We start from the raw sequence: 23,373 nt of genomic DNA, 5'->3' as shown, positions 1-23,373 counted from the left end.
AATAAAATTAAAATGTAGCATTACTTCTCACGTCCTTCACCGACAACGACCATTCGCTGACTGTCAGCACTCCATGCAATATCCTTGATAGGTCCTCCGATGGGCTGGAATTCATTCTTGAGGATATGTTCCTTGTTGACAGTATCCCAAATACGAACCTTGCCGGAAGCATCTGGAATAATTATTATTTCAAGCTTTATTACCGTGAAACCATGACTAGGCTTATTTTTTAATCGTAGACTGAACCTGGTCTGATTTCTGAAACCTTAAACCTATCTTCGATGACCGAGAGATCGAAGACTTGTTTGTCCTCAAATAAGTGTCCTTAAAAAGTGATATATAAAAACGGCTAAACACTCACGTATATTCGTACGGTGGCGGCACCGACTAGTTTCGAGCCCATCGGAGGCCCTTCATCAGGATGACTGGGACTGGTATTATTTCGCGGACGTGGCCCGTCGCTCACTGAGTGTTTAGCCGTGTTTATATATCAGTTTAGTATAATATCTCACGATAGTTTGAATAATTTAATAAACTTAAAAAGACGTAAAAAATCTAAGAAAAAAACATCATAAGTTAGTATTAAGTTGTATTACATTGAATTTGAACCCTATTTTATATAACTCTACCTTTATCCACTAAACCATTGGTGCAAAATTAAAAATAGTCTTAAAAACTACATAAATATCAAAAGATTAATTTGACAAGCATCATACAAACACACACAAAGACAACCGGCGTACAAACGTATCTCGGCACAATGCCAACTAGAGCGAGAAACTATGCCAATTTTAACCGCTTAGATTCTATGATAGCTGCTCGTATGTAGGCATTATGTGAACTTTTAGAATATACAATCGTATAACATTGTTACTATGCGTAAGAGAAAGATTACATCTTACTAGCTATGGCCCGCGACTCTATCCGCGATGTATTAAAAAAAACTTGTTATTTTAGACTATGTTTTACATCTGTGCCAATTTTCGTCAAGATTCGTTGAACCGTTCCGGAGATACCCTCTAACATCAATCCATGCATCTATCCATCTAAACTTTCGTATTTATATTAGTAAGATAAGCAGTAAGAAGTAAAATTAGTAAGACCGGACCCTTGACTATAAACAAACTGGACTGGACAAAACTCGTTAACTATGTAAAAAAAATATACAATTATTTAACAGTATTACTACATTTTTAACCAACCTCAAAAAGGAGGAGTCAATTCGTGTGGATTTTTTTATGTCTTTATCTGACAATTTTCACAAAAGTGTATCCTCATGGCCGCCATGTAACTAATGTTCCCTTGTCTACTTTATTTCGGCGTTGAATCGTAACGTGTACAAAAGGAAAATTAATTCAATTAATGAGTACATTACGGATGTTAATGTCAAATCATTGACCATGACCCATTGTAGTCAGAATTATATAGCGTAAATCCTTTATGCAAATACGAGAAAGTTTGCGTAAAAATATTTGAACTCACATTCTATAACTTTACTTAAATATGTAGCTAACTTTCGCCCGCGACTCCGTCCGCACTAAATTAAAAACAAACTTAATAAGTAGCCTATGTGTTCTTCCAGACTATGTTCTACATCTATGCCAAATTTCAGCGAGATCCAAGCGACTGTTCCGGAGATACCCTCAAACAAACATCCATCCATCTAAACATTTGTGTTTATAATATTAGTAAAATAGGATCTAAGGACTCTGAGTGGAGTTGACAGACGAATCTATTCAAATAAAGAACGTCATCGTTTTCGTTTTTTCAATGGTATTTGCCCCAACATATTCAAACTTACGGCTTCTAAGTTGTCTTGAACACGATTCAAGATTAGAAACCGTATTAGAATACGTCTATGTAGGATTAATTTGGCGACTTTAAGTCGAACTACGGTATATTTTTACGCTAATCACAAAATGGTAATGTTTTCGCATATGTATGTTCTTATAGCTTATACACTCGACTTCGTCTGCTATGAATTAAAAGGTGAATATTATCACGTGTGTTATTACAGATGTATATCTGTGCCAAATTCCAATTAGATATGTTAATTTCAGAATAATCGAGTAAATATATAAATTAAATATATCGCTAAGAACTGTACTGTTCAAGGAACATAAATAAACTATGTTCCTCCAGACTATGTCCTACTTATATCAAATTTCACCAAATTTAGCCATTATATTGATACCTTCCAACAAACATCTATCCGTACATCCAAAAAATTGCATATATCAGGGTATATTTATCCATTGTGATTCTTGAAGTGTAAAGTCCGTTGAGTTTTAGTTTTTTTTAATCAACAATTAGTATTATTTATAGTATAGGTGTATTCGTGTGGAAACTCTTGGTAAAATTCATAACTTACACAATAAATCGTCAACCTCACAACAGTAGGAATTAAACTGGCCGCTATCCAAAATACCGACTGGTCTTATGAATAACTAATTCCTAAACTAAATGTGTCGCGATAGTCAAATGGATAGCCGGCCCGCCTACGAACCTAGAGATCGCAAGTCGAATCTTGGACGATGTATAAAACTTTTAGAGGTGAAAACAATTGTTTTCGATAAATAAATACGAAGAAAACAAAACCGAATCTACTTTTAAAATCCTGTTAGATAATTAGTTACCGCGTTTTTCCACCACGGAACAACTTTCTTTATATTACTAATATTATAAATGCGAATATTTAGATGGATGTATGTATAGACGGATGGATAGATGGATGTTTGTTACAAGGTGTCTCCAGAACGGCTGCATGGATCTTGCTAAAATTTGGCATAGATGTTAAACATAGCTGAAAATACAGATATGCTACTGTTAGGAGTAAAATCCGAAACTATGCCGGTGTTCACAACACTAGCCTTACTAAAATGTCGACGTCTATGTCCCCTTAGTAATCATTCAAGACACTTGACTTGGTAATGTGCACTCCATTCGCGCCAAAGGATTGTAATTAATGTGTAAAACTATTATTTTTTTATTTCCGCGCGGAGTTGCGATTGACAGTTACTTTTAAAATAAATACGCATTTCATACATTTTATTCTTTAACTAATAAAGTCTAATAATGTTAGATAGTTCGTAAGATATTATTGTTTTGTACGCCGTGTACTTTTGTTTATAAAAGTGCTTCACTATTATTTTTTTCTGTCGGGTGAAAGACCGCAAGCGTAACAAATTGTGCCCGACGCCCGACTAACTGTACACATAATGGATATCTATATAGAAGCAGTCTTTTATTAAATTCGAAATAACAATTCAATTTAATTTTATCATCAGCTTACTATTTCCCCACTGAAGGACTCGGAGCCTACTGTTTGGGGTGATTAGCAGATAGTTAACCACGATGGCCCAATGCCGGTTGACTTCACATATATCTTTGAATTTTTCTTCGCAGATATGTACAGCATTGCGATGTTTTGCTTAACCGTAAGTATGTCGGATAAATCTTATTTATAAAATTCTAGTGTCACAATTTTCGTTCCCATACTCCTTCGAAACGGCTTGACCTATTCTCATGAAATTTTGTGAGCATATTGAGTAGGTTTGTGAATCGGCCATCTATTTAATCCCGCGCGCACAGTGTCGCGGGCGACAGCTAGTGTACATATGGAAATTGAAAATCAAAAAACACTGTATATGGCGGGATTGGAACCCAGGACCTGCAGATTATATATCAAGTGTTTAACTCCTGAGCCACTGATGCTCTACTTTATTAATTAGAAGTTTTTGGCAAATAATTCATGGGCGTGTCAATAATCTATTTTAATCTGTTGATAAAATTATAAATAAACAGTAACACGAAAATCCCCGTTCATATCTACTTCACTGCTGATAATTTTTAATAACAAAAATATAATATAGGGATGAGTTATTTGCAAATTAAATTCATTAACAGTTGGTTTTTAAGACCAAAACCTGTATAAAACATATTCTCATCCCTGTCAATATCTTTGACAAAACAGAGATAGCAATATGTTTTAAATATGGATTTTATTCTCAGAAATCCACTGTTAATCATTCATATAATAAACTGTACCTAACTTGATGTATTTCTGAAAGCATGTCCATGTCTTCCGTTAAATAGAATGCCGATTGCAAATGGTAAATGCTTAGGATATTGGTATCTTCAACCGTAAAATAGGATTTGGTTAGATACAGCTTCCTGTATTTTTTATCTAGTTTAATAAATCTATTAATATTCAATAGTTAATTGAGAAAATATAAAATTGTTTAAAAGACACGGGAAATAATTATATCTAAAGATTATAACTTTTTTATCATATATTTTAGTATAAATGGCCATAAATTAAAACATATCTTAAACACTCCTTTAATATAGATAAAATTACTAAATTAATATGACACATCCCAATAATATAGTCTATTCTGTATATGTAAGAAACCTCAATGAGGAAGAGTAATAGTTTTGGAAATGGTCAAGAAACATTTTTGTTTACAAACAAAAGAACTATTTATCTTCTTAATAATATTATAAATACGAAAGTTTAGATGGATGGATGTTTGTTTGAAAGTATCTTAAAAACTGCTTAATGGATCTTACTGCAATTTGACACAGATGTAGAACAAAGTGTAGATCGTACTAGAGTCGGAGGAGAGATATAAGTAAATAGCTGACACCCAGACAGAGTAACAGAGTTATATATCTTTAAATAATGTTTGTAGGAAAACAACTGCTCTAAAATTTGGTTGCAATATTAAGTATTTCAAGGTATAATTACAGTTCTATCTGTAAACTAATTTGTAAATTTTTCATATTGCATTTGCTTCATGCTTATCTAATAAGACATATTTCAAACATGTATGTAAATCCCCTAAATATAAACCTTCAGGGAGGTTATAAGATTGTCACAATTTTTTTTAATATAAAATCCTATGTGACAAAAGAATCTACAAAATAACAGCTTATAATTGTGGTAAACTGGAATGATAATCTTACAGAGATATCTCGAATGAGTCACAAGACATGCAAATACCAAAAATGGAAATATTGTTAAAGCTTTTTCATACTAACCTCCGGAAGCAATGTAGAAGCCGCTCGGTGAATATTTAGCGACATTAACTTGACACGAATGTTCTGTATACACATCTGAAATGGCCGGGTTCTCGATATCCCGTATTATAACAGAGTTTCCGTTGGTGTAAAGGAAATTCTTTCCTTTCGGATCAGCTCCTAAAACCAGGGGCGTACCTCGCTGCGTCCTTGGCAAGGCAGCAAAAGTATATTCTGCAAATACCGAAACACTAAATCAGTATTTTACAACAAACAAAATCGGAAAACTCGTTTCTCGTGCAACACCATTCCTACCGACACTTGAAAATTAGGAAAGTTTTACTCACTGTTTGAATAAGACATTACAACTTTGTTATTAAATAAATGTTCACTAGACTTTCTAAGCTTAACTAAGTATAGATCAGTACTTTTTAATTTAACTAGAAAAACAAAATCAGCCGCTATTACTCCATAGCCTACCGAAAATGACGTGACGTAAAGATAAGAATTAGTGTTGTGAGCAGGGACCGTTTGGAGCAACTATCGATATTCTTAGCTTTTTCGTCTACGACTATCATACTATAAAACCATGGTGGTGTTATTTTCTTCAATATATTTGTTGTTCATCGTACATTTTATTTTGACTTAGGTAACGTTTGGTAAGTTTTTAAGATCGTAAACAGTAATAGGTAGAGTACCTTCTTAAATTGTGTTTGGTGCAACTAAGGCTTTTTGGAGCACACGGTCTCCACTGAAGAGTTGGGCGTAGCCAAAGATATTTTGTCAAGTATAAAGTTCTTTCAAATCGTTAACGTCCAAACGAGGTAGCATCGATAAATCAAAAATCGACTTACACATCACTATTTTTTATGCTAAAATGTTGGTAGAACTATAGAATAAACCGCGAATGACCATATATGGTCATAATCATTTTGTTCATAATAAATGTTAAGGCTGTTATTATTTACCTTGAAGTACGTAAAAATGTATCGCCCAAAATATCAAAAATATGAACAGGTACGTTTAAATAAAACTCATTCATTTTTCTATGGAAACATTTGACCTTTTAATTTAATTAACTGAATATTCTCTTTGGCATAACCGAGGCATTGTAAAATTTTACTCTTTGGCAGCGGTGCCGTCAGTCAAATTATTGCTCACTCTGTGTCAATGTCAAAATGCTGCGGGAATTGCATCATGATGTAGTCGGACGTTATAATTCCATGTGCAATATCTTCTCCAATTTTATGACTGAATAGCATGAAACAAGTGATCGAAGCACATGAACTAGCGCTTTCCTTATTATTCACCAAAATCGAGATGATGCCCAGAGTTTTTTGACATTTGTTTCCACGTGGTGACTGTCATATAAAAAGTCGACGTGTTAATTTCAGCTCAGTTTTTAGTGGGTATTTTTAAAGCTTAAGCAATTCCTTGAGCAATGGAGTCCTTAAACATGTCGAAGCTTAATTTGTCGAGTGTGAGGAGCCAAACCTCAAATGATACTGTGATAAAACCCGAGAAATCTGAGGTGAAGATCGAAATAAGTGTAAGTTGTGTTAACTTTATCAATTGATACGTGATATTGCATTGTTCTCACAGTTTTAACTATAGTAAAATATGTTATTCGCTGAAAATAATTTTAATTTTATGACAATAATTTTTCAATATTTTACTTGTAACCATGTGACAATCGCGCTTTAATAGAAAAGTTCCTTTGTTCCGTGACTTTAAAACATCGAGTAGAGAAAAACTTCCTAACATATGCTAACTGAAAAATTTTTATAAGAATAACTTTAACAAAGAAAATGTGTTAAAAATTTATTTTTATTTTAGCCAATGCTTGTGGACCCCGACGACGAATATTATTGTGAGTACAGAGATGACATATGGAAAAATCTACTAGAACAAGAGGCACAAAAACCAATAATTCACCTCCAATCTCCACAAGTAAGTTGCATAATTATTACAAAGATATATAAAATTACATCAGCTTATAATTTAACAGCTATGTAAAGTTATTTTATGTAAAATTAAATAACATTGTACAAAATAAGGCAATGTAAATTTTATAATAATGCTTTCAATATGAAAGTGTAATAAATTCACATTATCAAGAAATAAATACATTTAAATATAATTAACGTCACTAGCATTGTTTATCATTTTGTGTTACACTGTTTTACTTATTCTGAATTTTCCCCATTACAACTAAAGTGATAGCAGGAGGTAGAAGAACTGAAAAACACTAAATGTTATTAAATTAAACTATCAACCCCATCCATCACCCCATTCTGATGAAATTTCCCGAGTCAACATGAAATTCTGCCTTACTAACATTATAAATATGAATGTTTGGATGAATGGATGGATACCTTGTAATGTCGAAAACATCTCAACAGATCTTGATGATATTTTGCATAGATGTAGAACATAGTCTGAAAGAACACATAAGCTACTAATTAAGGATTTTTTTTTAATTCTGGGCAGACGGAGTTCTGTCACCTAGTTATGCATTCTGCTGAGCTGAACTGTCTTACTAAATGACATTCTTCTGTTTGTCAGGTTCATGCCACTTAAAAATGTTTATCTCAATAATGTCTCAAATTATAGATGATGCAATTGTATATAATATGTTGTTATACTTTCATATTGCAATTCTTATAGTGAATTTTGTAATACAGGTTGTATGTTAAAAATTGCACAACAATTTTGTTTTTAAAATCTATAGCTTTCCTGTTATAGGTTTATATAGGTATATTCTGCTTAAATAAGTAGATGATGATTTATTTTAATTTTACATAACTATTAAGTCCTAAATCATACTTTAATTTATGTGCAACTTGCTATTAAGTCCGTCTGTGCGGATTAAAAAAGACATAATTAGTCTACGTGTTCTTCCAGACTATTCTACATGTATGCCAAAATTCAGCAAGATCCATTGAGCCGATATACTCAATTATTATGAAATTTTATAAAAAAAAATTGTCTATTAGCAAAGAAAATAATTATTTATTTCACACATTTTACAGTGATATAGAAAAACTCATACATTTAGTATAAATTGTAACTAAAATTGTCTTTTCAGTTGGAATTCCGTGGCGCTCTAGTGCAGCAACTGCGTGACGTCACAAAGAAGCTCGGTCTCACGTTGGCAACGCTGCACTCAGCTGTCGCGCAACTGGACCTGTTCATGGACGCACACAGACTGCGCTCTGATAGACTCACACATGTTGCTTTAGCCTGTCTCAGTTTAGCAGGTGGGCAATATTTAACTGATGATTTTTCTTCTTCTTTTTAATCTTTTCAGACTGGTCATGGTCACCAAGTATCATTGACCCAATTCATTAGACACCGCCACTCGTCCCCCTAGTTGTTGCCTTTTTAGTACATTGGTGTAGGGGACATTTATAACCACTCTGATTTGATTGGTCCACCTCATGGGCGGTCTTCCCCGTAGTCTGGTGCCCTCCACTTTCCCCTGCACCACCAAGCGCTCAATGTTTATAGATATTTATTTCATTCTTTTTCACGATCCTTTGTCACCTTAGGGATTGTCCATTAGTTCCTGTGTGTTTCTTTAAGATCCTGGAAGTTGGCTAAACTTCCCTATAACCCCGTGTTCCCCCAAAAGGCAGGGTAGCTTTTAAAGAATCATCTGATAGTTTTTACCAACTTTTGGTAAGGTTTTAGACTGCTCTTGACCCTATATGTAAAATCACGTCTATTTTTCAGTACAATTATAATTCAGTATTTCAGTAAATATCTTTGTTTTATAGCAAAAAGTGAAGAGAAATTCAGTCGGGCACCAACATTGAAAACATTATCCAAAGTAAGTGGTGTTCAGCTCTGCGGCAAGACGTTCAGACAATTAGAGTGGATGGTTGGCCAGCATGTACGGTGGAGGCTTCTCGCCCCCACTCCGGTAACATTCGCAGCGCTTCTGGCGCAGTATGTCATCACAGATAGTGACCTGACCACTAGACATCCCAAGTTTGTGAGGCGCTTCAAGCGAGATGGTGCCAAACTTCTTGAGGCGTATTTGGATTTGACATTGTCTGGTGAGTTATTACCTTTTTAAATGTTTAAAAGTTATCGCCATAATTTTTTTGAATTAAATTTAATTACATATAGGTTATGAATGTGTTGATAAATTTACCTAAGAGTTAAGGATAAATATTTGTTGGCTTCCAAGTAACAAGACTTACCGTTGGCTTCTGAGACTAAAAGCCTGTTACATATCATTATTACTGTCATTATTTTTAACAAAACAGAGATATGAATATATTTTAAACAAGGATTTTGGTCTAAGAAACCAAGAATTAATGTTCTTTCAATGTTTTACTAGCTCTTAATTGTAAATCCGTTGTTCCCAGATGTGCGTTTGAAAGTTGTGGAATCAGTTGATGTGGGATGCGCATGCGTGGCGTGTGCTCGTGCAGACTTAGGTCTGTGCGCGTGGCCCGGCTGGCTCGCCACAGCCACCGGCAGGAAACCCACCAGTGTTGCACCTATTGCACGTTTACTGCAGAGGTAAGATATCATCGTATACAGATGTTTAAAATAACCTTAAAAACTTTATAATCTATGTTTCTTAACAAAGAAATACTAATTTCATTTATTCATTTTTTAAATCTTGCTCGAAGGACTAGTTTTTTTAAAATGATGATCAAAGGCCGAAAAGACGCATTGTGAAAGCGTTAGAAAGTCGATATCCCTTTTGGTCGATATCCTTTCTACTGGTTATAACAAAGAAGCGAATATTCTGATACTTTCCTTAAAAAAACCCTTATTTGTAGATAAAAGTTGATATATTAAAAATTATTCTGTTTCAGGATGATGCAAATATTAAAATCGCGTGATGGTACCGGAGATTCTGAGATAGATCAAGGCTACGGCAGCGCGAGGACTTCGCCCAACTTAACACCGTGCCATTCACCGACTTGCCAAGTGTCACCGGCAACCAGTTCCTGCAGTACATCAAGTTCCATCAACATGGACTACAGACAACGATCAGTCACAGAACGAAGGTTAGACAATGCTTATTCCGTTCTAGATCTTTCAGATAACAATCCAGCACCAAATGTGAATATCCAAGATTACTATCGTCTACCAACAGCTATAGACATGACTTGTCAAAGAGTAAACAATCCAGCTGATTACAGATTCTGTAGGTCTTCAAGATTGATCGAAGCCAGTTTAGATGCGGTTACCCCTTCTAATGTAGCTGTCAAACGTGGCTTAGATACTAATATAGAGTTGGAAAGGAAACGGTATCGTTTAGCCTCTCAAATGTCCCAAGTTGTTCTTTGATTGCTTTAGTAGTCTTAAATCCACATTCATGAATTTAATGTTCCTATATAGTTGGTTAATGTATCCAATGAAATTGATTTCTATATAATAAATCACTCTAATAATAATCTTCTTGGCTCTAAGCCGGAAATTCTTAACAGATTTCAATTTTGTCATAGATTAAAAAAAATCTTTGTTTATTCATAGAGTAGATGTGACAGATTAATCCTGTCATTATTTTGAACAGATAATAAAAGTTTTTCTTATCTGTATATTTTTTTTTAAGAAATCTATTTCATTGGTGTTAAAAAAGCAATATTTAATTTAATATTGAGCCAGTATTGCTCAAGATAATATTCATGAATATGGACGTAGGAATATTTTATTACTAAACAAAATGATATCGACGATAATCCTTTGAACTGTATTAGGGTAAATTGCCTTATTCCAATATGCTGATAAAAAAAATGTTATTGCGTGATAATTTATACATCGGATTAATTATTGCATAGACAAATTTTACAGTTTTTTTTTAAAGTAGAACCTTTTTTATTTTATATCACGACAATATCTAATATTTCATTCTAGTGATGTGATTCAATTTTAAAAAAATATTGAGCCTTTTTAATAAATTTTTCAGCTATGCTATATGTTTAAAAAATGTATACACCTAGTTATATAGTACATTTTTATTCATGACCATAATTTACATTCGTACGTTAAATATTAATCGGTTTTCTTTTTTTTTACATCTTGAATTATTCTCAAATGTTACTTTAAGAAATTTCTTTTTTAACTAATTAAATATACCAAACTGAGTTACATCACTAATTTTATTGAAATCTGTTATAATTTATTGGTATAACACTGGTAACACTGTAAATGCAATAATTAATCTGTAGTTTTGTATAGAGGGAACAGTGTTGCCATAAAAGTATTAAATAAATTTTATCTTATGTGCAACATTTTCCCCTCTAAATAATGTTACAATAATAGCAATAAAAAAAACACCATGTATAATAGGGTGTAAACAAAAATATATCAACGGCTTGGCCTTTTATATGACTGAAATTTCTTTTTGTATTAATCTAATATACGATCGATATATTGCGTACATTGTGTAGATTATATAAATAATCGTAGAATAGATAGAAACAAATTGCTACGAAAAATACATTTTTAAATGCCTCAATAAAATCTCTTGGAGATTGCTTTAGGTACAAAATATTTGATTTTCTTTGACTATTAACATTTCCTATAAGTTTTTCCATTATTTCTTTATTCAACAGTTAATAAAATTTATAAATAATAGTTCAACAGGGTAATGTAATTTGTGGAATTAAATTAATTAAATATGCGACAGGAAATCTTTAAATTACATTAAATGGCTGTGCCCTACATTTTGTATTCAATGTTTTAGAATATGCATAAAGAAGTTATAATTTGACTTAAATAAAATTGCATATTCAATCTTAGTTGAATTGTCGAAATTATTGTCTATGCAATAATTTCATCTTTAGCATTTATGATGATTGAGCAAAATATTAAGGTGATTTAATTAATTGTTTAAAGATTTTATGATTCCATGAGAATATAACTTCACTTTTACATTGTGTTGATGGTGGATAATGAAATTTTGCCAACGTTTCGGCAATATTTGTAATCTGGCAACACCGTAACTTTTTTTTTTTAGTCTATGGCTTATTTTCTTTTTTAATCAATTTTATTTTCGGCTGTTTATTTTACAGCGAATTTTAGTTCGACAGTTACTTTTATTTTTTTTATCGATCACCTTAATATTATAACAATGTAGTTAATAATATCTAAAATAGCAAATGGAATGACATTTATTTAGAAAATTTCTTTTTTAATGCCACGAAATAAGCTGTTTTGGATAAGGGAGTGGTTGTGATTAAAGATGTTTGTTTTTAATTTATTTTTTTAATATAGTGTATATATTTTAGCTGAATTGTAAAATGGAATGGAATTTTTCGAGTGATTTTCCGATTAATTTTCCGTCTTTTTTTTAACTTAAAAGATTCTATTCCATTGATTTCTTGCGACGCCAATTTTAGTGACTTAAAAACGGGTTGAAGGTGTCGCAGAATACTTAGTTTTTTTTTTAATTAGACTGTCATGTTTTTTTTTATTTCGGCTAAGTTATGCGCGTTTATGTTGAGAAGTGTTCACACAGTTTTTTTTTATGTAAAGTTACCATTTATTTTGTGTTTGTCATTGATCTGATGTTATGAGATTGTTTAAAGATGCGCAGTTTTATTGTGACCAGACCATTTGTATTGACGAAACTTCAGTGAGCCTTTAAAAAGAGTATTTTCATTGAAATTTATATAGCCAAGATGTATTTTGTTGTCCAATTTGTTGGCTGTGGCTTTATTTTTTTTATTCTATATCGTTCTGTAAAATTTAAAATAAAATATGTATGTATTAATTAACGTTTCGTTTCAAACTTTATTTTGTACTCATAATATCATGAAAAGCCACATCACAGCCGTATTGCTTATATGAATTGTAAAGAAATTATATAAAGTGCCGAAATCTATCGTTTCTATATAGCCAGTGCTTCCGAATAGGATTGTTGTTAGAATAGGTAAATTAATATAATCATAGTATTATCATGTAATGTTAAATAATACTGCCAGTGTAGTTATATTTATTCCATCAATGGAATTAATAATAAAGAGTTAAATTTAAAAGCTTTATTCATCACAATAAATATGGCAGAAAATTATTATGGCTCTATGTTTCAATGGCCTTTGCCTTTTTGACACAAATTTGACAGTTGATTCAAAATAATGACAGATGTATTTTTTTGTTTTAAAAATTGTTAGAAAGTGGACGTGTGAAAAAGTACGCATGAAGACTGAATGTTAAGTACTAATACGAATGGTATTGGACTGAAACGAAAACATAATTTTGTACTCTAAAGATATAAAGACGCATTATAAACCTTGAAATAAAATTATTTACTTTTATTGGCGTTCTTTTATTTTAAATTCATCCCGCTATTTGTTTAATTAAATTATACACTTCCAGATCAAATTGATTAGAAACTTTTTAAACCACGATGGATTAGGAATCGGTGTCGTCACCGGACGATAATACGTGAGTTAAGCCGTTCCTTATTGTGTCTCATGAAAGTTTAAACAATTTAATTTTCAAATTCAAATTATAAACACATATCGTTTGTTCATATTGTTTAATTCTCTGACTATGCATTTATGAGGGAAAAATCTGCTAGCTACATTAGCCTATATTTGAAGACGCGGATCGATGTTTTCAAGTGCTGTTTGACCTTAAGGGCCACTCTTGAACGTAGTTTATGACTTTAATGGTACTTAATTACAAGGTTATATCTTCGCGATTTATTCAGTGGATTCTATAGCATTTCTTTTTTCAAAGGCCATGACCGTTTTTCCGTTTGACATGTCAATTACTGGCTGAAGAGAAAAAAATGCAATTGGTTTTTATTTAAGATAGACGACTTTTATGGCCTGCATTTTAACAAAAGCTATTGTCTGTATAAATTACAGTGGAACTTTTTGTTCGTAATTCACGGTAGCACGAACAAGCATAATGCATTGTATTTATGTCGTCTTTCATTTTATTTTTTAAACATGTTTTCAGACCATAATGTCGCAATTGTCGTTGAACGAAGACATTTAAAAGATATATTTGAATCTCGAAACTCTCGGCTTTGAAGGAAGATCGGATAAGCAGAGACATCAATCGTGATGAATTCCCAATAAGTAGTGTCATATGATTTTTGTAGCGATCTTCGGTTCCTAGATTTCAGAACGACTGTTCATATGGTAGGGTTCTAGGGAAGGGAATTTGGCCTTCATTTGTGGGTCATTAAGACTAAATAAAACTCCATTGTATTATTTACACACATTTACTTACTATAGAATGTACAATGGAATATCTAGTAGTTATCTTTGTGCCATAAGGTAGGTAAACACTCAAAATTGGAAGATTTGTAGCAAAACTAACCTAGTCTATATACCGATGTTTCGTCTGGTGAAAGCGTCGGCAGGCGGGGAGGGCGGCGCGGAGGGCGACGGCGACGACGGGGTTTGCATTCACAATGCAGGGCGCACAGCCCAATACCAGCGCACCCGGAAAGAAACAACGGCAACGCCAAGGTCCTAGTTACGGTAGCCACTTGCTCTCCTCGCGACCAGCGTGGTACAACCACAGTATTGTCCGCTCTCGACCAGTAACATGGATATCTAGCACCGACGTATCCATAATTAATAGTAAAGTTGTCGCAATCAACCACCGGAGGATACCCGCATCCCTTTATATTGACGTAGAGTACGGCGGGCCGCCATTCTTCGCTATACGCTTTGTATTTCACGTGCAATTGAATACACTTATAGGCGTCACTCGTGCAACCTTCTCTGCAAGACGCCCAAGTGCAATTATCCAGACCAAGTCTGTCGTCACGCCTCTCTGTTACACATTCCGCGGGCACTGGGTCAAAGTCGGCCGCTAGGGCACTCAACGCTGGGTCAGCGTACAATGGAACTAAGAAAAGGAGTGCAGAACCACCTCCACTAAGAATGGTAGCTAACACAACGGTTATATACTTAGTTAGTTTTGCGCGTGTTTCTCCTCTTCTGCGAGAGGCACGCACAACCAATCTTTCTGAGCTTCCGCCCCTCATTTTTATCACTGCCTCAACCCATTGTGAATGAATATTACATTCTTCATTAATATAACATTTAGGCATGCGCTGAATCCACGCATGCGCATCGAAACATTCCAGAATAAGGTTGTCAGAAAAAAGAACAGGTGTAATATTACATTTTTGATGCTAGGATTTTAGCTTAAAAAGTTATAAATAAAATATAAGCATATTTTCAGGACCTTTAAAATTAATCTTATTTTTTAAAATAGTAACTTACTGGCAATCTTATGAATAGATATCAGATTGACATAACACGGACCAGAAATGACAGTTGAGTTTCCTACTTGCAAAATAAGTCAAGGGAGAGATAATAATGTCGGGAACTTTATAAATTTATAAGAAATCAAACATAAATATTATCGTCAAAAGTATATTTAAAGTGTGTGCTCTTTTATGTTGTTGTAGGTATGTCCTTAAAATTATTAACCTCGTTTGTATGTACAATAAGACAGACTCTGCCGCGACATACCATAACAAGATCAGGTATTATAGCATAATTATTAAACGTGTCTGTCTATAACATCACACATTATTACATTTTTATTATTTTGTCCATAATCATTTATCTACAAAGTTTAATGCACATTATTTTTTGGCTTTATTCAAAACATAACCTCATACTCATATTGAGGATGTCTATGGGCAGGGGTCACTTCGCTATTTTAAAAAGATTGGTAACATGTGAAATACAAAATCAATAACTCTCAAGTTTATGAAATTATTTACTGTTCTTCACTAGCTTGGTATTTTTTCTGTTATTCTAATTTATTACTAGGACGACTAGATATTTGTCATTTGTAATAACTAAATTGCTTCTTTTTAGGTTTGCAAATAAGAACTGTAACAGGCATGGATGCAACTACTCAAACACAGCCTAAAAATGTTATAGGTAAGCTATTTTGTTACAAATTGTTTAAATATAAACATATTGAGAAGATAAATTATGATTGTTTTTTTGATAGTTGTAAATACTATTGTAATTGTATTCTAGCAGTAGTAGCCTCTATTCTTTATCTGCAAAGAACAAGATTGCCTTTTGGTTTGATTTGGTTAATACTTTGCAATAACCAATTATATTATTATTATGATAATCTTATACATAAAATTCTCGTGTCACAATTTTCGTTCCCATACTCCTCTGAAACGGCTTGACTGATTCTCATGAAATTTTGTGAGCATATTGAGTAGGTCTGAGAATCGGCCATCATCTATTTTTAATCCCGCACGGATGGAGTCGTGTCAACAGCTAGTGATAATATATATACCTAAAATGAATGTTTTCTATTGGTCATCAAATCATACGTGAACAGATGGAAAAATTTCAAAATGTTAAAATGCAGAACACTTAAGTTCAATATTCTTAGTTAAGGCAAGACAAAGTCTCGGGTGAACCTTACTAATATTATAACTCCAAATGTTTTGTTGTATGGATGGATGGGATGTTATAAGGTATCTCTAAAACGGCTTATTCAATCTCTGTGAAATTTGGCATAGATGTAGAACATATGACGAGTGAGGTGTTATTTGATTTACATTTTTCTGAGTGTCATTGGAGTACAGTAGTCATATATTAATGTAAAAAATCGTGTTATTTTTTATATATTGTTAAGTCACATTTCAGAAATTGATGCAGCAACACAAACTGAAGTCCGTGATAAGAAATTTACTCGCTATATGCAACGTAACAAACGTCAATGGGAAGATGAAAATAAGGATAAAAGAGAAGATGGCGAGACGGATGGAAAGAAACCATGTGATCCGACATTTGAAAGAATAAAAAAGAAGAAAATGGCCATGCTGTTGGGTTACTGTGGAGTAGATTACTATGGCATGCAAAGGTAAGAAATGAAAAATGCTAATGCTTTTTTTTTCCAAATTTGGTTGTTGATGAAAAAATCCAACCCAATTGTAAAACAAGGACAAGTACAAAGGAAAATTGAAAAACATTTTTTAAATCACACAAGAAAAATTTTTTTACAAAAGAGAACATATAGAGTAATTTTTGTTTTATTGTAAATAGGAATCCTGGAGTAAGAACTATTGAAGAGGATCTGCTGAAGGCACTGTTTGAGGCAAAGTATATATCAGAGGAAGATTTCAATAACCAACAAAACGCCCAATTCCAGAGGAGCTCCAGAACTGACAAAGGCGTTTCCGCAGCACGACAAGTTGTCTCACTTAAGCTACGTAAGTATTTACCAAAGTAAAATAGTTTTTAAATCAGTCTTTACAAGTCTTAAATCTGGTAAGACAGAATCATACTAATATTATAAATGCGAATGTTATGATGGATGTTTGTTTGCAGTTACCTTTCAGAAAGGCCCAACTGATCTTTATGAAATTTGGTACAGATATAGAAATTAGTCTGGAAGAACACATAGGTTACTTATTTAGTTTTTTCCAACTCGCGGACTGAAGCGCGGTCGACGGCTAGTATGTATCTTATATGGGGCTATATGAGGGTTTTAACATGTTTCTTGTTAAACAATATTATTAGACTTTATAATAGTGTTCCGAGTTTCAATCTACTATCTATTTAAAGAATAAAGAATTAACAAGAGATTTATTTTTATTATAGCTCTGGAAATTGATATTGAGGAAATCAATAAACGTTTACCGGAGAACATTAAAGTGTTTGGTGTGAAAAGAGTAACAAATAAATTCAACTCAAAAATCAAATGTAATGCACGCACATATAGCTATACTCTTCCAACGTACGTTTTTGAACCAACTTTGGTTGGTGATAAAGAGAAACAATTGTACAGAATAACGGAGGACAAATTGAAGGCAGTTAATGATGTGTTGGCTGTTTATATTGGAACAAAAAGTTATCATAACTTTACAGAAAAGAAGTAAGTAGTAGTTTAAGTAAAGACAGGCTTTTGTAACTTATACATACAAATAGTCCCAGATCCAAGGGAGGGCAAGCCGGGGTTCATGCCTCGGCAAGTTCAGGGGATGGCAAGATTTTCAGTTTACACATTAATTTAAACTTTGAAACTGATCATTTACCTAACTTTTATAATAGAATGAACTTAAAAGTGAAATAAGTTGATGGGAGTGGCATTTTTTAGTTTCTACCCCGACTTAAACATTTTTAGAAATTAATAAACAGATTTACATGCTAGATAAAAAACTTTATCCCTTACTATTAGACCTAGAAACTAGAATCTAGATTGATAAACTTATAAAAATAAATGTTAATTTCAGACATTACCAAGATCCTTCAGCATCCAGATATATGATGAGCTTTACTCTGGATAGAGTGTTTGTGGATTCAGATTGGGAGTTTGCTGAATTATTGGTTAAGGTAAGTTCTTACAAAATTGACACATTTCATGCCACTAGGACTTTTTGAGTAAACTCGTCAAGCTTAGTAAATAGCCTATTTGTTCTTCCAGACTATCAGACATCTGGCACAGATGCCAAATTTCATCGATATCTGAGAAGCCATTTTGGTGATCCACATACATCCATCCAAAATGTTGTGTTTGTAATAGTATGATAAATATTAGAAGTAACAGTATACATTTGAAGGAATTGTAACAAGATAAATATTGCAAAAATATTTTTAATCCATTTTTCTACAAAAATATATAACGGCAGTTCAACTTTTAGTAAATCCAAGTTAATTATACAGGGCCAAAGTTTTATGCTTCACCAAATCAGGAAGATGGTTGGCCTGATGATTGCGATTGTGCGAGGACACACAGACATCTCAATTTTAGAGAAGGCATTCGGCAAAGATAAAGTTATGATCCCAACTGCGCCTGGTCTAGGATTAGTGCTGGATAAGGTAAGTCTTTAAAATATCTGTGTTATGGTTGACTTATAATTTAAAAGACTATAAAGATTCTTAGAATTGTAAAAAAATAGTTGAATTGTTTTTTCTTTGGCTAAATCGGTGTTGTTCAACCATTGACATTTGACGGAAGCACATTTAATATAATAATTTAAACGCATTTTGTTCATATCCTATTTGTGAGTGCCAATAAAATACATTATTAAATGCAAAAAGTTCACATCGAATAACTTTGACATATGGTCCTTCGAGTCGGATTCATCAGAGAGTACTTTATGCTTTTGGAGGACAGAGATTCGGTAATTTAAATCAATAATCCTTATTAATCTTGAGAAAGTTAGGGATATTGTCAATTTTAATTGCAAATAAAGCTCAACTCTACCTACCAATACCCGTCAAACAGACAAAAAAATATATTTAGATTTTAGTTAAGACCATCGCAAATACATTACGTTCAGGAATTTTTATGACATACAGACACTTCAATTCTATTAATTGTATCGCTTTACCGCCCAAACATAAAACGTAACTATCTCCTTTTTTTTCTTAAGGGAACGAAAGGGATGACAATACGTTTTATGATTGCAGACTCATTATAGTATTTCATATACTGTAATGTCTGAAATTAATTTCATTTTCTCAGGTCCATTATGAGAGATACGATGCAAAATTCAAAGATAGTCATGACAGTCTCACTTGGGAAGCTGAAGAGGAGTTGGTTCAGACATTTAAAAAGGAAAAAATAAACCCTAACATAGTTAAGGGCGAAATCGAAGATAATTCTATGGGATTTTGGCTTGAGAAACTCAGTAAACACAACTATGAGCCATCTGAAGATGTACCCGTTGAAAAGGAGATGGAGAACGAACAGGAGTCAGATGATGATGATGATAAGGAAAACGTTGATGAAGTTGACAAGGAAAACGGTGAAATCGACATGAAAAATGGTGATGAATCTAAAGAGCAAAATGGTCATGAAGTTGACAAGGACAGTGACGAAGTTGTGATGAATGTTGATGAAGTGAAAGATGATGATAAAATTATTGTTAATAATGGAAAAAATTAAGAAAAATATTATATAGGATATAAGATTTATCTTTTTACCTTTATCTTACTATTCAAGTATAATATCTAACTTTAAATCTTTTATTTTATTACTGCGCGGAATGAAAAAAAAACTTAATTAGTAGTCTATGAATTCTTCCAGACTATGTTCTACAACATTACTAAATTTCATCAAGATCTGTTGAGCTGTTCCGGAGATCACACTTCAAAGAAACATCCATCTAAACATTCCCATTTATAATATTAGTAAGATTCGTGTCTCTTATTTCAAAAGGTATATGATAAAGGAAAAAAAAGATACAAAGATTATGTATAAGTATAGTTTATTATGTATATCATTCATTGGCTACCAAGCTAGCAATAGCCATCTTCAAAGCACCATCTCTTGACACATTGCCACCGATGAACCCATTACTATGACAAAAGATACAGCCGTCTATACCTGACACATTGGAGAGTATTTCATCTCTAACACCCCACCAATCTTTGTGTAGTGGCTTCCTAAAATGAATAAAACAAATTGTTTTATTAAACAAGTCTGGTAACCTTTTTTTTTATATCATAAGGTGGCAAACGAGCGAGCGGCCACCTGAAATCGCTGAAATAGCGAAGTAACCGTTGCTCATAGATATACGCAAATTGCATATGCGTTGCCTACCTTTAATCCACGGAGGAGAGGATGCACAGAAATAAAATATTTTCCTTTCCCATCCATCCTCTCATCCGGAAAGTCCACTTCCACTTCCTATCCTTTCCTTATAAGAAAAAAGTTGGGAAGGGAAAGAGGACTAAATTAAGCCTCTGGGACGCACACTCATCAGACGAAACACGGAATTGCTTCCACTTAACGCCTGTCTTCTGTGTGGTCGTGGTATTTCACCGGGCGAGCCGGGCCAATTCGTGCGAAGATGTTAAAGCGGGCTCTACCACTGTTTATCTATTTAGAAGGATAGATAGTTGTTTGAAGGTATCTTCAGAACGGCTGCATGAATCTCGCTGAAAATTAGTTGTTAGAACACATAGGCTATTAATTAAGTTTTTTTTATGCCTTGCAGACGGAGTCGGGGCAGACTGCTATTAAATATATACTATGTCACAAGATAGTTTAGATTCTAAATGGTGAAAGAGTTTTGTAAATCGGTTCATTCATTTTGGAGCTTATTCAGTCAAACCTTTTCTCTTTATAATATTAGTATTGATAACTTCTTTTTAAATAAATGATAAATTGCTACCATACTATAAAAAAATCTAACTAAATTAGTTGAGTTCATTGAATTTATTTAATACCAAAGCATGTCAAGAGTATTCACAGCTATAAAACCTTTAAAAATTTATTGTACTCAGTTTTTTCAAGGAGAATTACTGAGTTGGTAATATTTTATAAGTTACTAGTGATTGCCCTCGATTCCCTCCACACGGAATTAAAAAAAAAAACTTAATATGCAGCCTATGTATTCTTCCAAGCTTTGTTCTATATCTGTGCCAAATTTCGTCAAGATCCATTCCATTCTGGATATACCTTCTAACTAACATCTATCCATGTAAACTATTGCATTTATAATATTAGTAAGAAGTATTTAGTAGTTTAAGATTACTGATAAATTATCGTACTAACCTTAATAAAAAGCTAAGAGGATCTAAAGAAACCGCTTGCACTCTCCATGAATTAGGTTTATCATTAAAAATAACATATTTAGTTTGACGTCCTAACCCCATTTCAGTTTCCAAATCAAACAGATGTTCTTTCCAAGGAAACCTCTCTTTGAATTCCAATATCTGTCCAGATTTGTGTACTTCAAACCTACTATCTAATGCAGATTTCACATAATTACGAGCTGGCAACCATACTGATATTGAATAATTAACCACAAACATAAATTCTTCTCTAACCATATTCATTGCTGTTTTAAAAACTTCATTTAAATCAACTGTTTGTTTACAGTTCCATTCGGGATTTAGTCTTGCAACACGATTACTTAAATGTGTACGAATTCTGTATTTTGGTTCTTCAACCGTCATTGGTACTCCATTATCAATGCCATCTATTTCTTCAATCAAGGTTTCATAGACCTTTTTAAAGATAACTTTTACGTTATCATCACTTAAAGATGTATCCTTATGTTGGAGAGTATGAATTACTTTTTCACCGTAGTATGCATAAATAAGACCTGCAGAACTCAACCTGAAATTAGTCAGATGAATACATTTCAATGAACTATGCTCTAATCACTCTTAACTTAGGGTAGGCTCTGAGGCCCTCGGTGGGGACGTATAGTGAGCTGATGATGATGATGTAACATTGTTTTTATCCTACTTATATTATATTATAGATGTGAATGTTTGGATGGATTACAACAAACAGATTATAATTTTTCAAAGGGATAGAATATTGATTCATTCATAACAGATAAGTCTTTTTATAATGTTATACAGATATCTTGGCAGCTCTTAATGCAATATTAGGTGTATTGGAACAGAGCTCTGATGACATCAGGCCAAAGATATTTGAAGCATTGCAAGCCTAAGAATTGTTCTTAAGGTTGAGCTATGTGGCATGCAACTGGGATCTAATTTTGTTTGTCATAATCTACATTTTAATCAACATGATAGCAGTTTTTACTATAGTAAAATATTACTTACTTGATTTTATACTTATCACCTAGTTCTGGTCTCACTGTACTTAATGTTTCATTAAATTCTCTCTGATGATGATCGTAGCGCTGTTTGTCATGGTCAAAGACAGCACCAACATCCACAACTATGTCACACGTGTTTAGTTTCTCCATGTCTCTTGTACGTACTATTTCCGCATCTTTGAAGTTAGGTAATAATTTTAGCATGCAACAAGCCAGAACCTCGTCGCAATGAAAAACACCATCATGAGTTCCGATCTGTAAAAGCGATTTGTTTAAAAGTAATTACCTACCGTGATTAATAATTTATAAGTGTGAAAAACTGGTGAGAACACAGTAATATTTTGTGAAGAGATGTTTTCAATTCTTTAAACAAAATGTTTAATTCAATTTAACATGTTTTTTGGCCTTAATGAGTATACCAACCTTCATGTTTGTTGAAATAAAACGTTTGATAATACTGTACTTTGATTTGGATGAATAATTTACTAAACTGCTAATGTTATGAAAAATATTTTTAAACATTACAATAAAAAGAAAGCATTTTCTAAAGTAAAGTAAATATTTTAGGCTAAAAAAGACTGGTATGTAGATTTTTTAGGTTGAGTTGAGTTGTCACATGACGTCATACGTCAACGTCAAAGCAAAGAGCAAGTCTTCGTATAAGTTCAGTTTGGGAATATACAAATAAAAGCAATCATCTTATTTTTTAAGTTCATTAAATTAATGTAACCTAACATTTACGTCTTTAAATTGATAAAGTGCACTAAATTAACGTATTAGTATTCTTTTATCACGAATTCTAAAGTTTGTGACTTAACTTTATAATGGCGTAATTTGCTCCTAGA

General features: G+C 33.0%; 5 protein-coding genes across 6 annotated transcripts in view; 2 read left to right on the top strand and 3 right to left on the bottom strand.

The window, feature by feature from the left end:
• The window catches only part of flr (actin-interacting protein 1 flr), a 15,219-nt gene extending 9,684 nt beyond the window's left edge, over nt 1-5,535 (bottom strand). Inside the window, exons 1-3 of the mRNA XM_013318080.1 lie at nt 5,370-5,535; nt 5,044-5,256; nt 25-172 (exon numbers count right to left, since the gene is read on the bottom strand). Coding sequence (XP_013173534.1) covers nt 25-172; nt 5,044-5,256; nt 5,370-5,385 — 377 coding nt within the window. The 5' untranslated portion in view covers nt 5,386-5,535. The remainder of the gene's footprint in view (nt 1-24; nt 173-5,043; nt 5,257-5,369) is intronic.
• Nucleotides 5,536-6,180: 645 nt separating this feature from the next.
• Nucleotides 6,181-10,472, top strand: CycJ (Cyclin J). Its single transcript, XM_013317726.1, has 6 exons — nt 6,181-6,571; nt 6,859-6,972; nt 8,111-8,282; nt 8,802-9,083; nt 9,399-9,555; nt 9,858-10,472. Exons 1-6 carry the CDS (start codon nt 6,464-6,466, stop codon nt 10,333-10,335), a joined length of 1,311 nt encoding a protein of 436 aa, XP_013173180.1. The 5' UTR covers nt 6,181-6,463; the 3' UTR covers nt 10,336-10,472.
• Nucleotides 10,473-14,246: 3,774 nt separating this feature from the next.
• Teh1 (tipE homolog 1 phospholipid transfer protein) lies at nt 14,247-15,143 on the bottom strand. The gene has a single exon (XM_013317853.1). The coding sequence runs from the start codon at nt 15,065-15,067 to the stop codon at nt 14,321-14,323; it is 747 nt and encodes a 248-aa protein (XP_013173307.1). The 5' UTR covers nt 15,068-15,143; the 3' UTR covers nt 14,247-14,320.
• Nucleotides 15,144-15,272: 129 nt separating this feature from the next.
• On the top strand, nt 15,273-19,922 carry Pus1 (Pseudouridine synthase 1). Of its 2 annotated transcripts, none has more exons than XM_013317724.1 (8): nt 15,273-15,430; nt 15,849-15,914; nt 16,647-16,863; nt 17,046-17,212; nt 17,604-17,877; nt 18,236-18,335; nt 18,666-18,821; nt 19,471-19,922. In XM_013317724.1, the coding sequence occupies exons 2-8, from the start codon at nt 15,875-15,877 to the stop codon at nt 19,891-19,893; spliced, it is 1,377 nt and encodes a 458-aa protein (XP_013173178.1). In that variant the 5' UTR covers nt 15,273-15,430; nt 15,849-15,874; the 3' UTR covers nt 19,894-19,922. The 2 variants fall into 2 exon arrangements, with proteins under 2 accessions (XP_013173178.1, XP_013173177.1); XM_013317723.1 differs by having other exon boundaries at nt 15,423-15,508.
• Nucleotides 19,923-20,198: 276 nt separating this feature from the next.
• Nucleotides 20,199-23,157, bottom strand: LOC106121906 (UPF0160 protein MYG1, mitochondrial). Its single transcript, XM_013317738.1, has 4 exons — nt 22,952-23,157; nt 22,533-22,783; nt 21,508-22,074; nt 20,199-20,393 (listed from the first exon to the last, which is right to left on the bottom strand). Exons 1-4 carry the CDS (start codon nt 23,048-23,050, stop codon nt 20,228-20,230), a joined length of 1,083 nt encoding a protein of 360 aa, XP_013173192.1. The 5' UTR covers nt 23,051-23,157; the 3' UTR covers nt 20,199-20,227.
• Between the last annotated feature and the right edge of the window lie 216 nt (nt 23,158-23,373).

Source organism: Papilio xuthus, unplaced genomic scaffold (assembly GCF_000836235.2).
Source record: "Papilio xuthus unplaced genomic scaffold, Pxut_1.1 DF826933.1, whole genome shotgun sequence".
NCBI lineage: Eukaryota > Metazoa > Arthropoda > Insecta > Lepidoptera > Papilionidae > Papilio > Papilio xuthus.
This window is presented reverse-complemented; position numbering and strand designations above follow the sequence as displayed.

Bases quoted from the DNA above. Each gene is read 5' to 3' on its own strand.
- CycJ (XM_013317726.1), top strand. From the start codon at position 6,464: ATGGAGTCCTTAAACATGTCGAAGCTTAATTTGTCGAGTGTGAGGAGC. The intron at 6,572-6,858 runs GTAAGTTGTGTT...TTTTTATTTTAG, and splicing joins AGGTGAAGATCGAAATAAGT to CCAATGCTTGTGGACCCCGA. The intron at 8,283-8,801 runs GTGGGCAATATT...TTTGTTTTATAG, and splicing joins AGCCTGTCTCAGTTTAGCAG to CAAAAAGTGAAGAGAAATTC.
- Teh1 (XM_013317853.1), bottom strand. From the start codon at position 15,067: ATGCCTAAATGTTATATTAATGAAGAATGTAATATTCATTCACAATGG.
- Pus1 (XM_013317723.1), top strand. From the start codon at position 15,433: ATGTCCTTAAAATTATTAACCTCGTTTGTATGTACAATAAGACAGACT. The intron at 17,213-17,603 runs GTAAGTATTTAC...TTTTTATTATAG, and splicing joins AGTTGTCTCACTTAAGCTAC to CTCTGGAAATTGATATTGAG. The intron at 18,822-19,470 runs GTAAGTCTTTAA...TCATTTTCTCAG, and splicing joins TAGGATTAGTGCTGGATAAG to GTCCATTATGAGAGATACGA.
- LOC106121906 (XM_013317738.1), bottom strand. From the start codon at position 23,050: ATGTTTAAAAATATTTTTCATAACATTAGCAGTTTAGTAAATTATTCA. The intron at 22,784-22,951 runs GTTGGTATACTC...TCGCTTTTACAG, and splicing joins TTATTTCAACAAACATGAAG to ATCGGAACTCATGATGGTGT. The intron at 22,075-22,532 runs GTAAGTAATATT...GACTAATTTCAG, and splicing joins GGTGATAAGTATAAAATCAA to GTTGAGTTCTGCAGGTCTTA.